The sequence below is a fragment of the Gigantopelta aegis genome, chromosome 10 (genome assembly GCF_016097555.1).
Source record: "Gigantopelta aegis isolate Gae_Host chromosome 10, Gae_host_genome, whole genome shotgun sequence".
Taxonomy (NCBI): Eukaryota; Metazoa; Mollusca; class Gastropoda; order Neomphalida; family Peltospiridae; genus Gigantopelta; species Gigantopelta aegis.
Genome location: NC_054708.1, coordinates 35,375,918 through 35,392,772, shown reverse-complemented (window position 1 = coordinate 35,392,772; position 16,855 = coordinate 35,375,918). Strand labels below are relative to the sequence as shown.

Sequence of the window (16,855 nt, the reverse complement as noted above, 5' to 3'; positions counted from 1 at the left end):
TTTTCGTTATTTATTTTCACCTTTAAAAACAAAAAGAAGAGACAGAGGCCAAGAGACTATAATATAGGCTACCTGTACAATGAAGGGTTTTAAATACAATAAAACTTCTGAAAATCGGTCCCCAGTAAACCGGAGGTCCTTCAAAACCGAATTTATTTCATTGAAATTAATCCCTGAAAATCGGACATCCCGAGTCTATTCTGAATACCGAACTAATTATCCGGTTATCAGCGACTGGCCTCGGTGGCGTCGTGGTTAGGCCATCGGTCTACAGGCTGGTAGGTACTGTGTTCGGATCCTAGTCGAGGCATGGGATTTTAATCCAGATACCGACTCCAAACCTTGAGTGAGTGCTCCGCAAGGCTCAATGGGTAGGTGTAAACCACTTGCACCGACTAGTTATCCATAACTGGTTCAACAAAGGCCATGGTTTATGCTATCCTGCCTGTGGGAAGCGCAAATAAAAGATCCCTTGCTGCTAATCGGAAAGAGTAGCCCATGTAGTGGCGACAGCGGGTTTTCTCTCAAAATCTGTGTGGTCCTTAACCATATGTCTGACGCCATATAACCGTAAAATAAAATGTGTTGAGTGCGTCGTTAAATAAAACATTTTTTTTTTTTTCTTTCTTATCAGCGAATTTGGTTCTGTTTGTATTTGATAATTTTACAGAAGTAACCGACAAAGCAACCTTGAATTTAACCCATTGCATTTTCATTGTTTCTATTTCACACACTTGACTGATTAAAGGGACATACTCTAGTTTTTAAACACTAAGGCATATTTTCGACTATTATAGCCGTTTCTGATAACTGAAATCATACTTTACTTATATTTTATGGGTTAGATTATCAATTTCTGTACATTCGAAGTGCTTTTGGTCATCCTGGTGTTTTTAATATCACAAAATGTAATTCTCATATGTTTTTTAAAACGCACACGTGTGCGTCTGAGAAGTAACAGTTATGGAGTCGAGTTTAGCCTATTTTTTTTAGGGTATTTAACTATTTCAAAGTCACAGACTGACGTTTCACTCAATTGTAACTTTATCAAAATGTTTTACAGGTTTGTATATTAACTAAACTTAGTGTTAATTTTCACGGGTTGAAACTAGCGTCTGTCCCTTTAAACAAACTTGAACTTTTCAAACAGTATTACGTGTACATATAGGCCCTAAGATGTAAATGCGGCAATCTACTAATATACAAGGATCATGCAGAATCATGCCATTGATTTGAAAAGAATTTGAAAACATTCGGGATTATGCCGAGGGTATACAAAATTATTCGGGTGAATTACGAAGTATGCCGGAAACTAATTTCAATATAAAATGTTATATAAAATCCGTTTCAAGACGAAAAACAAAACCGTGATGGTATAGCCATAAAATCTGTTTATACTAGTATACAATCCAGAGTTTATTACTGCACTTTTCCCCCTGTTTTATAATACTGAAATAGACCAACAAGTTCGCCTATTGCATAAATAGTCTCGCCCGATATTTTTTGAATTTGTATGCTCCCGAATAACGCTATAAAAGGCGAAGTGTAATTGGTCGATATTTAAATTGTTATTTATAGATGAAATGTCACCTGGACTTGGGAGTCCACGCAATGCTGTTAGACCTACCGGTAGACCAGTAGAGCTAATTTTAATCAGATTGTTATTTCAACTATTTTAAATTTTCGCTCATTTTAATTTTTCATATTTTACAATCCCCATAAATGTGGGCCTAACACTCGTAAAAAAACTTGAGTGGTCCCCTTCAATATACAATCCTGACTCGGGTCAATGAATGAATGAATGTTTAACGACACCCCAGCCCAAAATACACATCGGCTATTGGGTGTCAAAACAAGGTAAGTTGGCCTATACGGATATATTATTTGCCTCAGGTCAAAGTCCATGGGCATAGGCTGGAAAGTTTGGATGAACACACTTACTGAGACACATTAATTTTATTTTTTTTACCCTGCAATATTAGGAAATAATTGATATAGGTGTCCAGGGATAAATGTAGACCGGTCCGCTAGATTCGTATTCGAACCCCCTCCCTCGATCCAGACCACGCTACACCCCTGAATGCAATGTTTTTAAGTATGGGAAAGTTAATTTAAAAGATTAATCAAAGGCGTCGAAAGCGAGATGTGTGTGTGTGGAGAGGGGTAAAAATTGGCTGTCTGGCCAGATACAAATGCAACCGGACCAAATCAAAACCTTCTGGACCAAGCATAATAAAGTAGACCTATATGCCCCTATAAACTCAAAATAGCATTTGCCGGCCCGTGGGGACACCAGACAAAACGATCTCCCGGCCCGTGGTTATGTTGACCAGCAAAAACCTGTCGGGCCGGCAGTACATTGACCACTGAACATGCTTTGGCCTTGCAAATTTTAATTGTTTTCAAGATAGTAGTACACTGTTAACAATAACAGAGTGACTTCCCTTGGTTGGTGAACAAAAGATGGAAGTATTTTTGGATTTTAGAACTAGAAGACGTTTTTTTGCCTTTTATTAAGCCTACACAACGAAAGGGAAAATGTTGAAAAAATTAATCTTGCACAAATATTTGGTATATGCATTTTTGTAGTTATACGATTTAAATGCTATTAATATTTTAATACCTGATCTACGGGCATTCGATTTTGTAGCACTGACTCTGAGACTGAACTGGGCTGGCGCTATTTGATTGAATTTGTCGAATTTCAGATTAATTCCTTCACTCCAGTCTCGTGCGTTTACATATAATATCATCAGCTATGGTCAACATAAACATTATTTGTAGGGTCGAATGTTTTCCTGCCACTTAAAATTGTAGTTTGTACGGATTAGAAATTTCTTTGTTCTTTGTAAAATTCAGAGCCGAATTTTGATAAGACTTAAGTAGACTCTAGAGATCACAAGTCAAATGTCATGACATTTTTTTTCATCCTGACATGAATCAGTTTTCAAAATGTTTATTTAAAAAGAAGACTCACACTTTCATGCATTGACATACATTTTGATACATGTCAGTTTAATTAATGTTGATTTGAAATCTAATAGTAAATTTTTATTATTATTTTTCAGAACATTGAAAATAAAGATATTTTTTAATTATTCAAGATGAATGAGGAAACTGCTGCCCAATTTGTCCACTCAGTGGTTAAGTCACTTCAGGCATTGTGTCATGGTTATGTGGAATTCGGACAAAGTGTTGAAATTATTGGTCATCTGTATTTGAATGTAGACAAAAGAAAAAAGTACAATTACATAGTGCAAGAACAGGTGTGCAAGAGTGAAACAGAGGGGTCAATTGTTTTCATTAGCAACAGCTACCATGCAGCCACCCCAGGGAAGAAGGTGGTCCCAAAACAGCAAGAATCATCACACACTGCTTCTGAACTTAAATTACATGGTAACAAAAAGAGTGTGGATTACATTCCATACAATGAACAGGGTCCATCACAAGAAGTATCACATTCTGTCTCAGATGGTGATGACTTAAGTTCCATTTCTGTAGCTGCCACTAGTCACGATGTTCAGCCAATGTATTCTTCTACTCCACAGAGTGATAATGTTTATCATAGGAAACGGAATCACAGTGGTGGGTTGAACAGGGAGCAGGGAGATTTTTTGTCAGTCCGATCTGGGTCTGTTGGTGAAACTGCAAAGCAGTTTAACAAAGGTGAATTGTTTCCCAATGAGCTGACATCACATTCTGGATCATCGTTTTCTCCTAAAGCTGCTCAGAGGATCAGCAGCAACATTGAACGAGCACTGAACTCTGGGAACTTTTCTAAGAATGAAAATACGAGTTTAGGTTATTCTGGTGTAGCTGATAATGAGAAAACAAGACATCTGATAGCATCAGTTCCAGAAGATTTTTCAAACAATATTTCACATGATCACAATGTGTTGCCTGCAGATGTACAGTCATCAGATATTATTAGACCACACCAGCGGATGTCACTTGGTGCTGTGTCCAAAACAGTGACAAACGAATCTAGGAAGAGGTTCCTCAAAGATCATTGTTTCAGTGCAGTTCGTCATCGTGCTTATACCAGTGATAATGACTTCAATGTTGACCTATCTTGTGTGAAGAAAGAGACGGATGTCACTGCTGCTGCTTCGTCGTGTGAAGAAAGAATTGTGTATCATGATCAAAGAAGTTGGAATAAAACCAACATTGGAGATCCTCAAGATTCATCATGTATGTTTGTTTAAGTTATTTCATGTTCAAATTGGTACATGTATGCATTTCTCTCCATTCCATAAATCTGTGTAAGCATCCATATTAAGGCAAAGCATAATTTAAAGTTGACAAAAAATTAATTATCTTGGTACCCAATTTTTGCATTCCTTTAGATCCCAATGAGTAGTGTGTGCTCATCAAAACCCAAGTCTACCATGGTGTGTCTTTTCATCTATTTATAATTAAATGTTGAAAATGTCTCAAAAGTGTTCAGTCTACCATGTCTTGCCAAATTTCTTGGAAAAACACTGTAATATAATGTTTATGTGACTAGGTGAATTACAGGTACATATACATGTATGCATATATATGTACTGTACTTCTAGTTTTCATGAATCCATTTGTCACTGCTATTTTAAATTGATGCTGGCCAAACAGTACGCAGTTATATTCAGGTTGTGTTTCATTTAGTATGCTGCATGCAATTTAGAGCCAATCGGACATAAGCACAATTGTGAAGTGAAGATGATCAATGTATTTTTAGCCTATTCTGGAGAAGACGAATGTAAGATGGATTCTGGCACTGATGACGACAATGTGATACCATCTCAAGACTTGACTCCGCAATCAACGCCATATCCCTTAGCTCTTCACCCTAACACTGGTGCACCTGGCTACGGAGGTCCAGTGTTCCCTCAGAACTTTGCAGACAACTCTCTTGACCAGACGTCTACCTTGTCTTCTGACAATGACACTGTGGCCACATCTTCCTCTTTGAATATCTCTGGATGCATTCCTACATCAAGTGGTTTTTCTAGAGGTAAAAAAAGGGAGAAAGACAATACTGATCTCACTGATTAGATCTTAATCCTGCACGTATTATGATTAGTTTTAAACAGGGAACGTCTAACTAAATGTCACAATACCCCACTCAATGATAAAACTAAAATATAAGTCAAAGGTTCTTTATTAGTCCCCTACCGGACCAACTGAAGGAGACTACAGGTTTCATCTCCGTCCTTCTGTCTGTCTGTCCCACTTATACTTACAGTTTTCTGGATGTTTGTTTTTTACAATGCCTTCATATATTGAGTTAAAATTGTGTGTATGGCTTTTCAGTGTACTATTACAGATCAAGTTTGACTTTCCTGATGATTTATCTACTTGCAGTTATGCCCTTTGAACTTAGAATATACAGGGGCGGGGGGAATCCAAACTTTTTTTGCAGTGCCTCAGGTTTGACTTTAATGGCAATTTAACTAAATCTTTGAAAACATTACAGTCAGGTACACAGGTCTTGTTGGCTGGTAAGCAAATGAACAATCCATAGCAACACCTTGTTTCAATGCATGAAGATACTGAAATGAAATTGCAAAGTTGCATACCATTATTAACCAAGTTAATACACTAAAATCATCACATGGGTTTATGACATGGATATCATGGGTAAGTTATAGGATAAATGATAAATATTTTATATATATATATATATATATATATATATATATATATATATATATATATATATATATATATATATATATATATATATAAATAAGGACGTATATGAATTCGATACCAGAAACAAACAATGTGAGTACACTAGCAAACCCTGAAAATCGGACAATAAACTTGGTCCCATGGATGTCCGGTTTAGAGGTGTTCCACTGTAGTATTAAACTTGATTATACTGAATTTTTTTCTGTAAATTGTAATGGCAAGAACTAAACCTTCCATATGGGTGAGGGGTGAGGGAAAATTAAATTGTCAATCAGTCCCACGTGACATCATAATAACTAGGCTACCCCCGGGGGGAGAAAAAAAAAAAAAAAAAAAATATATATATATATATTATATATATATATATATTATATATATATATATATATATATATATACTCTTCAAAAGAAGAAACGCAAAACCACATTGTCGTAACATTTGGAGAATTGATTTAATTATTGAATGGTGAGTCCGATAATTACCAAATGTTGCAGGATTGTTCACAATTCACTCTAGTCCATTGTGAGTAAGTGAAAGGACACACCACCAAGGTCAAGGTCATCTGGAGTCAATACTGGGTGTGGCCTCCGCGTGTGTTGACAACTGCCTGGCACCGCCTGCCCATTGAAGCAACCAGAGTACGGATGACGTCCCGGGGGATGGTGGCCCACTCGGCCTGCAAGGCTGCTGCCAGCTCGGGCAGGGTCTGGGGCTGTGGTTGTCGCTGTCGGAGGCGTCGGTCCAACTCGTCCCATAGATGCTCAATTGGGTTCAAATCCGGTGATATCGATGGCCAAGGAAGGACATTAATGTTGTTGTTCTGTAGGAAAGCCGTTGTGAGACGTGCTGTGTGAGGCCTGGCGTTGTCATGTTGGAACACTGCGTTGGCGTTGGCCATAACTGGAACGATGTGTGTACGGAGGATCTGGTCAATGTAGCCCTGTGCATTCAGGTTGCCCTGCACGTGGACCAGGTCAGTTCTGCCAGTGTGTGAGATGGCTGCCCACACCATGACACTACCCCCGCCGAATCTGTCCACTTCCTGCACGCAGTTTGCCGCATAACGTTCACCACGACGCCTATACACGCGACATCTTCCATCATGACGTCGGAGCAGAAATCGGGACTCGTCACTGAACCACACCTGTCTCCATCGCAGTTGAGGCCATTGTCGATGAATCTGGCACCACTGCAGTCGGAGTCGACGGTGTTGTGGTGTTAAGATGACACCTCGAACTGGACGTCTGGCACGAATTCCTACCTCACGTAGGCGGTTCCGTACGGTCTGGTCGGATATCCTGCGCAAACCTGGTATTGCTGCGGCTGTGGAGGTGGCAGTAGTCAATCGTTCCCGAAGGTGGCGTACCCGGATGTAGCGGTCCTGCCCGGGGGTAGTGACCCGTGGTCGACCGGATCTAGGGAGGTCACGTGTTGATCCATGTTGCTGGTAACGGTCCCACAGTCTGGAGATGGTGCTTGGGGACACATGGAATGCCCTGGCAACGGCCGTTCTGGATTCGCCTGCGTCTAGTCGGCCGATGGCATTGTTTCTCTGCGGTTCACTGAGACGTGGCATGTCCTGGATTGTCAACTGTCGGCCAGATACAGAGGCCAGGCAAGCGAACACCCTGCACTTTTATACTGTCGGTGTTCATGTTGCACGTGCAGACAACGCACGTGCAGTGGTGACATGGTTTGCACGTGGCTGCGTTTTTGCGAATATTCACATTTTGGAACTTTATTGTACAGTAGCTGCGTTTTATCGAATGTAACCGTGGGAATGTGTTTGGGACATGCAATGACCTTATATTCACAAAGCATGAACCGGTAGGAAACATAAAATCGGAGTTATAACCCATTTGTACCCTTTTGCGTTTCTTTTTTTGAAGAGTATATATATATATATATATATATACATGTATGCATAAACTAACATTTAAAAGGTGATATTTGTCAAAATAGTCTAAACCAAATGATCATCACGGTGGTGTTTTGCCGTTTGTATGTTGTGTGATCTAGCACATGTTTAGAGTAAATGATTACTAACGACGTTTCTGATTGGATTACCAATCACTTGACATCTGCTGGCTCAAGTGATAACATGGCTGCGTTCTGCCAGACCGAGTGGAAAAATGTCCGCCAGTGCTTCACAGTAAACCAGATAGCCACGTTGGGAACCAATCAAATAGTTCATGAATGTTAGCAAAACATTTGCTAGGTGAACTTGGGCAGAGTATAATGCCTTGATACCTTTCTCACCAAAAATGGTGTTATTGTTAATGACTGTTTAATCTCTTGAGCAGCTTTGAAAGAATATCTAGCCTAGTGCACTGGTGCAGACAAGTGACCACTTTTTATTAAATTTGGGACCAGTTCAAGTCTTGAGAATCAAAATGCACTTCAGATCATTGATGTAGACAAATTAACACGTGTAGATGCACCGCCAAAAAACATATTTTTTTCCATTAGTAAAATCGGACACATGCTTCAGACCGACAAGAATGACAGAAGTGGGACCAGCAAACTTACATTTAACAAAAATAATATCGGTCTTGGAGATCGAGAATCGGTCCCAGACCAGGAAAAAAGGTCTTTTCCCCACCCCTGATATGGGTACATAAGCATATATTACTTTACATAATTTCAATAACATAGTGCTACAGATGTCATGTCAGCTATAGATGGATATTGATAATAGCAAAATGTCCATGTGATGGTAGTTTTTAAATTAGTTGAAAAATAAAGATAAAAATTTAATTTATGCAGAAGGTACATGTACTGCCTGTAATAAATTAGTAAAATAATGATGTTCATTTGCATAAATTGACGTATGCTTTAATATTTAAGTGCATTTAAGTTAAAGTTTGGTTTGTTTAATGACACAACTAGGGCACATTGATTTATTAATCATCAGCTATTGGATGTCAAACATTTGGTAATTCTGACAATCTTAAAGAGGAAAGCTGCTACATTTTCCTTTGGTAGCAAGTGATTTTTTATATGCACTGACTGGAATGAAAAATAGCGCAGTTGGCCCACCAACGTGCATCAGGCGAGCGTTTTATCACTGAGCTATGTTCCGCCCTAAGTGCATTTTAGATGCTTATCTTCTGGGTTTTTTAAGATAAAATGTTTTAAATTAAAATAATAAAAAAAAAAAATGAAAATTGAATTTGTATTTTTAGGACCATTTAACAACCCATCTGCTCCTAGACCGGGCAAAGTGTCTGCAGAAGTTGCCTCTAAATACAACGTAAGTATGATGTTAGCTGTCAGCATCACAATATCTCATTGCATGATGTGACATTATTTGTTAGCTTGCCCATTTTCATTCCTTCATCATATTGTTTCAGAACAATTGTTTAAGCATCATACATTTGCAGGGCTAGCTCTGGGTGCAAATATTTCACCAAATTCTATATTGTACTACAAAAATGGCAAAAATCAACAGTTATGTTCAAAAATTGTCAGTTAATACATGAGATTATTTCGCCAAATTAAAATAACATTCGCCAACTGCTTTCAAAATTCACAATTGGTAAATTTGGTGAGTGCCAGAGCTAGCCCTGAATATGCTTGGTTTCCCTTAACTACCAGTATTTATAAAGTATATATCAACTTCAGTGCAACCATATTTTTATATTGAATCAATTCCCCTTCTTTTTTTTGACTCGCTAGCAACACATAATGCAAGTTGGTAGAATGATGTGTGCCAATCCAGCTGTCGGACAATGTGTCTGGTTTAAAAGCAAATGGCTGACTATTGTAAAACGGGTGTTATTCGTGGGAGTAAATCTTCTCAATGTTCATAATACAGCCATCTCATGTTTTTTAATTTTCGTAGTGGGCAACAACAACAACAATTACCACATTGTACCAAACTATGTTCTGGTACATTCTGTTAAACTAACAATAGAGATACACTTAACAGTATCCTTTTCTGGACTACTTGGCTGATGCTTGCTGCAATCACACATCTTTTATCCACGGGTGACTGTGTGGTGCATACAATTAATGAATGACTTATTTTATGCAAGTATGAAATAAAGATAAACACGTGTACCGGTAATCTTGTTTTAATGTTTAAACGTTGGTAGTTAAACGTGTCCTGTTTTGGTCCAACATTCAGTATCACTAACCATATTTCCACTTGTTTCTTGACTGCTGTGTTCAAAGATACCATCCTGCAACACATTGGTTTTTATTTAGGATTTTTTAAAAGGAATTTGAAGACATTTTAATGGATGGGTTTCATATTTAGTATGATTATGTACTAATTGATTCTTACAACTGCACATCCTCATTACCATAAATGTGATCCCCAGGTCACGGTCATTTGATTTGTTTTAACTCATAACTCATATTTGTTTTAACTCATAACTCATATTTTCAAGGTTGGCTCTCATATTTGGTGCATGTATGAGTAATACAAATGCTAAGTCTCATTCAGCTGCATTCACCATTATAATAGTTTGGTTCTAACATAGCTAAATTCTGGCTTTGTGCATGCACATTATTTACAAAACACTAAAAACCAAGCTGAATTTGGAATTTTCTTCTGTGAAGAAAATGGCAGAATTTCAGATGTATTTGAGGATTCTTTTGCATTTTAAGGTGTCTACAATTATTACCTATCTCTCTGTTACTTACATTCACTACACAGAGCTTTGAATTGTCAGCTATGCTTAAAGGCTTTAAAAAGAAGGATCAGGATCTGAGCTTATACAAATTCAAAAGGAAAACAGTTTTCCCACTGATTTTTACCTCGCCTGCTAGCATTTAAGAACTGTATGCTTCCTATTTAGGAAACTGTTTTACTTTGACTACCAGGATATCAGAATTTTGTGCTTCCTATTACAGGGTTCTTAGCGTTCTAGAAATCCTTGAATGTTTTGTTTTTTAAATCCAGGCCTGGAATGTCCAGGAAAAAGCATTAAATTTTTATTATGTCCTGGAATTTTAGGCTAAAAATTTGTTGGTTTATTTTGTTTTCATAACCTGTCTAAATTCAGACAACAATTTGTTATAAAAACATTCATTGATTGAACATTTCATGTTCTGGAAATAATTTTAATGTCTTGGAAAAGTCCTGAAAATATCCGTAAATTAGTTTTTTCAAGTGTACCGGTAAGTATTAGGAAAACAGTTTTTCTTTTGAAGTTTACTTTGTCTACCAACATTTCAGAACTGTGTATCTTATCCAGCCAAACTGTTTTCCTATTGACATTTACCCTGACTTTGTGTGTTTATAAAAACTGATATGGGCAGGGTTTTTGCCACAGGGTACACATGGTAAAATTACATACTATAAAATATTGGAAATTAATGGATATATTTTTATAATTTATAGTAAGGGAACTGCTTTCTAAAAAAATTCAAAGTGCATGAAATTCAGTGTCCAGTTTAAAAACGTTTCAACCTTATAACATTTAGTGACACTTATGATCTGTTTTGTTTTGATTATGTACCCACAAATTAATTTCTGGCAGAAAGCCTGGAGGTGTCTTGGTATAGTCCTGATACAATATTTTGTGGTTCGTGTTTTCAAAACTGGTTTATGTGGTACCCTCAGGAGTTGCTGTTAGACTGTTTATTAAAATTACATCCAGAAATATTGTACAGTGAAACCTGTCTAAACTGGACCCTGAACATACCAAAATCCTGTCAAAACCGGCCAAATTTCATGGTCCCGAATTTTCTCATAAGCTGTGTATTAAAAACCTGATAAAACTGGAACCTGTCAATTTCAGAACCCAGATTAATTTTTTGCTGCATAGTGTAAACGAATGAAGAATTAACTTAACGAAAACATGACTTCCAGAAAATAATGCAGACCGGAATTTTTGCTGTCCAGCATCCAGTGTTATGTTCTGGGTCACCGATTTCTTCAGTTTCAGCCCAGTTTAGCAGACATCAGAGTAATTAATGCTTGATTGTTTTCAGTTGTACTGTCTAGTGCAGTGCAAATTCTTTTCAGCTTCAGACAATTCTCAGATACTCACAGACTAGGGTTTCCACCTTTGATTTTTGGTCAATGCACTTTGATAATGAAATACTGACACACTGAGAGTAAAATAGTACAAACAACTTAAATTAGAGTAAAATACACATGCGTGATTTAATTTGTATTTTATACACTAAATACAAACAATTTTGTTTATCTTTTCTGCAATAGAAATGAGGTGATACACATACTGCTAAGAAAGATTGAAAATGTCTCGACCATCACGGGCTAGTGGTAGGGAGTGGAATTATTGTTTATTTATATTTTAATGTCAGTTCATAAATAAGAAAGATACTTGACAAAATTGGAATATAGTGACATTATTATTAGTCCTTGTTGCTTCAACAGTCACAATTATTAGGAAATTTTCGGACATGTCCGTTCACAGTTATGAATTTGATGTCATGGAAAATAACTCTGTATTCTAAAATGCGACCCTCTAAACCAGATAAATATTAGGTCCCCAACATGATCAGGTTCAGACAGGTTTCACTGTTTCATTATATTTTTGTAAATAAATGTATACCTGTATGTAAACTGCCCATGTCGATTTATTGATTCATGTATTTGCAATGCATTTGTTAATTTGAAATGAACAAAACTACAGTGGATTTATTGACGTGGTGAACTCTCTTGTGAAAAAAACCAAACAAAAATACAAGAGCCAATCCTTAATATGGACTGATGTTTGTCTTAGTTGTGAATGAGGGATGGGGGTGAAAAATATATGGGTGTTTTAATTTGCATGAGAGTAATGTGAAATACAACAAGCTTGATGGCTCGTATAAAACAACATCATCCCTCAATGTCCCTAACCCAAATCAACTGAGTTAAAAGAGACACACCACAACATTTTTTGTTTCCTAGCAACAAGAGAGGTTTGATTGTGTTTCACACAAATCATCCCAGTTACGTCTGCAGTTAAGTAAAAATACCTTAATAACAACTTTGTTGGAGTTCTTAGGCATTACAGTTACATGAATCTTTGTGAATTTTGGCAGTCGAAAACCTCGAAAATCAATTGAAAACTTGTGATTGCAAAAATATATCTGCTTATGTTTTCCAGTGATTCATAAGCAGTAGCATGTAGATTAGTGGTAGAGGGCTCAGCTCAAGGGCAGTGGGTTGAAGAAATTATTGCTTTCTAATATATTGACCAATATTTTTACAAATGCACATAAAAATAGATTATTTCCAAAACACTTTTCCTTTTCTTTTTATGTCAATTGGGACTATGCACTCATTGTCTTGCAAATACCTTTTCAGTATACCTGGGGTTTTTTTTTTAATGTGGACAAATGCTAGGTTTAGATTGTCAACTATTAAAACAGAGTTAGCCAACTCGACAGTTGTGTTGTAATTTCCCCAACTCTCGAGTTACAACGGATGCACTCAAATTAACAACAAATGGGTTATACGACGAGAATCGTGTTGTAAGAGGGCTCAGACTAACAACTGGACAGTCGTGGTAGTAAAAAGTAGGCCAAATATCTGAGCCCAGCATTAAACCCCCCCCCCCCCCCCCCCCAGTTTATTTACATCAGTTTCATCATTTAAACTGTATGCACAGTTATATTATCAGCAACAATAAGGAATTTTTATGATTGATCATCACATCTGTAGGGCCCAACCAATCAATTTTTTTTTTTTTATAATCAGTCATTGGAACATCACTAAATTGTACCCAAAATTTATTGATTTTAAAAGTGCTGCATTACCCCTGCCACCTAGCATACAGTTTGTGAAAAGTGTGTTAATTGTGAATGGCCCATAAGACTATGAAATGTCTGACAGTCTAATATTACTACAGTAAGACTGGTATACGTGTGTGTGTATTATGGCACTATGATATTTAAGTGCCCACAGTGTGACAGCCTGTATATTGTGATGTGTGTGACAGTTGAATGTGACTTTTTTCTTCTTCTTTTTTTTAAATCGGCAACAGTAGACCTACATGTACTTCATCTTGTAATAGTAAATGTAGTACTGGCAAACATACTGCAACAGAAATGATATATGTATATGATGTATTTTACACTACACATGTCAGGTAGTTAGGCTTTTGTTTAAATATTTTATGTAAAATTAGTTATTTAGTGGGAGAGCTGGACTTGTCACTTATATTTCAGTGTCTTCTTAAATAATACTTTTCACAAAAACAAAAATAAAAAGGTTATATGATATTACTAGTGACATTAAAAAATACAATCCATAGCATTTCTTATTGTCTTATTTTTAAGTTTCAACAGTAATCAGAAATAATGTTTTCTGTTAACACGTCTTTCACTTATAACTACATTGAGGTGTTTAAAATGCTCACAAAAGCATGAAATTTTGACAAGTTTTGGAAGATGCAGACATTTTTGGAATGGAAGAGTTGGAAGTTGAAAAAGGACAGATCTGTTTCCATTGAGAAGTGAGTTCCCACTTTTGTACTGACTTGCATGATACTATTTTCTATCTGTTTTGCTTTACATGTTGCATACATGTGCTCTTGTCAGTCTGATTCTAATACAATTTTTCTTTTGGCACAGGCTTTCCTGTTTGTTTATTTTTCAGTTATTGATTTGGGACAAATCATTACACGAGTGCACTTAGGTAAATTACATTACAAAAAACTGGGATAAGTTGTAGTCCATTTAACTTTAGTTAGTGGTTGTACAAAAGTTACAAGGTTCATTTATGAAGCAGGGAACTGCTGTAGGTCAGTTGTAAAATCCTCCAATGAGGTGCGATGGGTCACATGGTCATTTAATTATTTTACTGTCCCTATGACTGGTACATGAAAGGCTATGGAATTTGCTGTGCTGTCTATAGGGAAATGTATTTCAAAGATCCATTACTGCTTTTTGGAAGTTGTAGTCTTTGTGGTGGCAGTGGTTTTTTCTCTTTCTCTGCTCTGTCTCTATCTCTTAAGCAATGTTTAAATAATATTTGTTAGACATAAAATAGCTAGTTTCAAATGTGCTGAGGAATTGTTAAACCAGTACTAATACATGTATTTTGTTCCTTTTATAAAGCAAATACATGTGTGTGGTTGTAAATTATATTTTGTAAAATAGTACTATTTTTTTTACATATTGTTCAGCTCTCCCTCTAAATGGTGCAGCAAAACCTGAGAAATCAGTACTTCAGAATTACGATTAAACATGAGCAAGAGAGGAATTTTTTTACACATTAATAATGTTCAACATACAAAATTGTTTCTTTTGTCTGTTACTCAACAGCAGAGTGCTTGCACGGGGTGTGATGAGTGTGGCAAGATAGATTGCTTACTTGTTTATGGGGAAGTATATATAAAAGATCCCCTGCCATTCATTTGTAGGAGTAACCTATGTGGTAGGAGTAGGTTTCTTTCTCCATGTTTGTCATGCATTGATCAAGTCCAAAGAAACATGTAGGTATTAACTTTCTGCTAATTGCATCAACTTTTGTGTTAAGTTTTCTTGTTCAGGTTTATTTCTCACAAACCTTTAACTAAGTTTAAGTCCTAGATCAGTAAAATTTGGTTATACATGTAGTATTCATATTCATTTCAATTGATTTTTGTCCCCCAAGAGCTAGTTTAACCGTGAATGGTAACTCATGGATTATTTCTTTCTTCACTAAATCAGTATTTAATTTCACAAAATTCTTGTCTAAATGAACATCACAACACTCATTAAACATTTCTCTTTCTGTACACATTTTGCCAATCTGAAAATATTTCTCAGATTTTATTTTGTATCATCTAATCAATAATATTTTCAATACATGGTTAATACATTGTATTTCTTAAACTGGAATTGAAAAACCTGTAGTACTACAAGAAAGTGTTAAAATATACCAGGTGATTGCAAACTTGTTTGTTATCTGTTCTTTTGTTAAATGATGGTGACATTGAAAAAATAAAGATTTCCCTATGATTAGAACTTCTGTGGTTAATGGCTAAAGCTGTGTTTCATCAGTAAATGTTAGTAGTTACATGTATGGTAGTTTTAAAAAAGGAGCTCATGCTGAACATAATATAGATCTGCCATCTGGCCAGTGTAGGATTTGATCAGGTAATAAGGGAGATAAGTTTGTATCTTGTCATTGCCAAATAGTTGTATTTGTTGGCAACACATGATGAACTTTTAACTAGTAGACAACATTTACATTTTTAAAAAAAATACTTATTTCCTGGACCAACAATCCACCTACATATATATGTCACAGTAAAGATGATGTTCATTTTGGTATATTAATATTGAATATAAACCAGGTATTTCACCATTCAGTATCCATTTGTACTCAAACCAAGTGGGCATTTTCAACCAATTAAGGATTTTTACCGTCAGTAATAAAGTAATTTTAAAAAATATTTAAAAAATGTTTCTGCATGATCCTGTATTTAGTTAAAGTGCATTCCATTCAATAGAAAATACAGGCTCAAGTTGTCAATGTTTCACTTGTGATGATTCTTAACCAACTGTTTTTTGTAGTTTTAATTTGAACGACACTGGATTTGAAATGTTGAAATTCTTTTAAGCTAGTCTCTCATTTTTATACACCATCTCTATTTTTTGTTTGCATGTTAGTTAATAACACAGTAGTGCTGGCTTCAGCAAAATGCATGCTGTTATGTTAAACTGACCTTTAAATATATGTCAGATGTAACTAAGATGTTTAACAATTGTTCTGTTCAGTCAAATCAAAATACAGATTAGATTGAGCTGAGCTTGGGGTAGGGGCCAACAGTGTGAATGCCATGACCATTCCATTCTGCTTTTACTCCACTCAAGTATTCATAGATTTGGTTTAAATTCCCCTATATGCACTGTCATTAACAAATAGGACATATCACTTTGACGTCATCAATTGGCGCACTACAACCTTACAGGAACGTCTACCAAACAAGTTGTTTGATAAACCTTAGATCGATTATGGGTAATAAATAGGATATTAAACTCGCTACCAAATCGTATCATGTTTATGTCCCTCGTGAAAATATGTTCATTGTCACTAGCTAAAGCTCATGACAGTTCAAAATTATTTCACTCGGGATGTAAACATGATATGAAATGGAAGCTCGTTTAATATCCTATAAATGTATACTTCACAATGGTAATAGATTCTATTAGTATAACACATTGATGTGGACAGTCAAACTCATTGCTATCTGTATGTCAAACATCTAGTTGTATGTCAAACAGGTTG

General features: G+C 36.2%; 1 protein-coding gene across 3 annotated transcripts in view; it reads left to right on the top strand.

The window, feature by feature from the left end:
• The first annotated feature begins 2,453 nt into the window (after positions 1 to 2,453).
• LOC121384193 overlaps positions 2,454 to 16,855 on the top strand; it is a 41,297-nt gene continuing 26,895 nt past the window's right edge. For all 3 annotated transcript variants that reach the window (XM_041514467.1, XM_041514466.1, XM_041514465.1), the window contains exons 1-4: positions 2,454 to 2,571; positions 3,069 to 4,191; positions 4,718 to 4,993; positions 8,859 to 8,926. In XM_041514467.1, the coding sequence (XP_041370401.1) occupies positions 3,105 to 4,191; positions 4,718 to 4,993; positions 8,859 to 8,926 (1,431 nt within the window). In that variant the 5' untranslated portion in view covers positions 2,454 to 2,571; positions 3,069 to 3,104. The remainder of the gene's footprint in view (positions 2,572 to 3,068; positions 4,192 to 4,717; positions 4,994 to 8,858; positions 8,927 to 16,855) is intronic.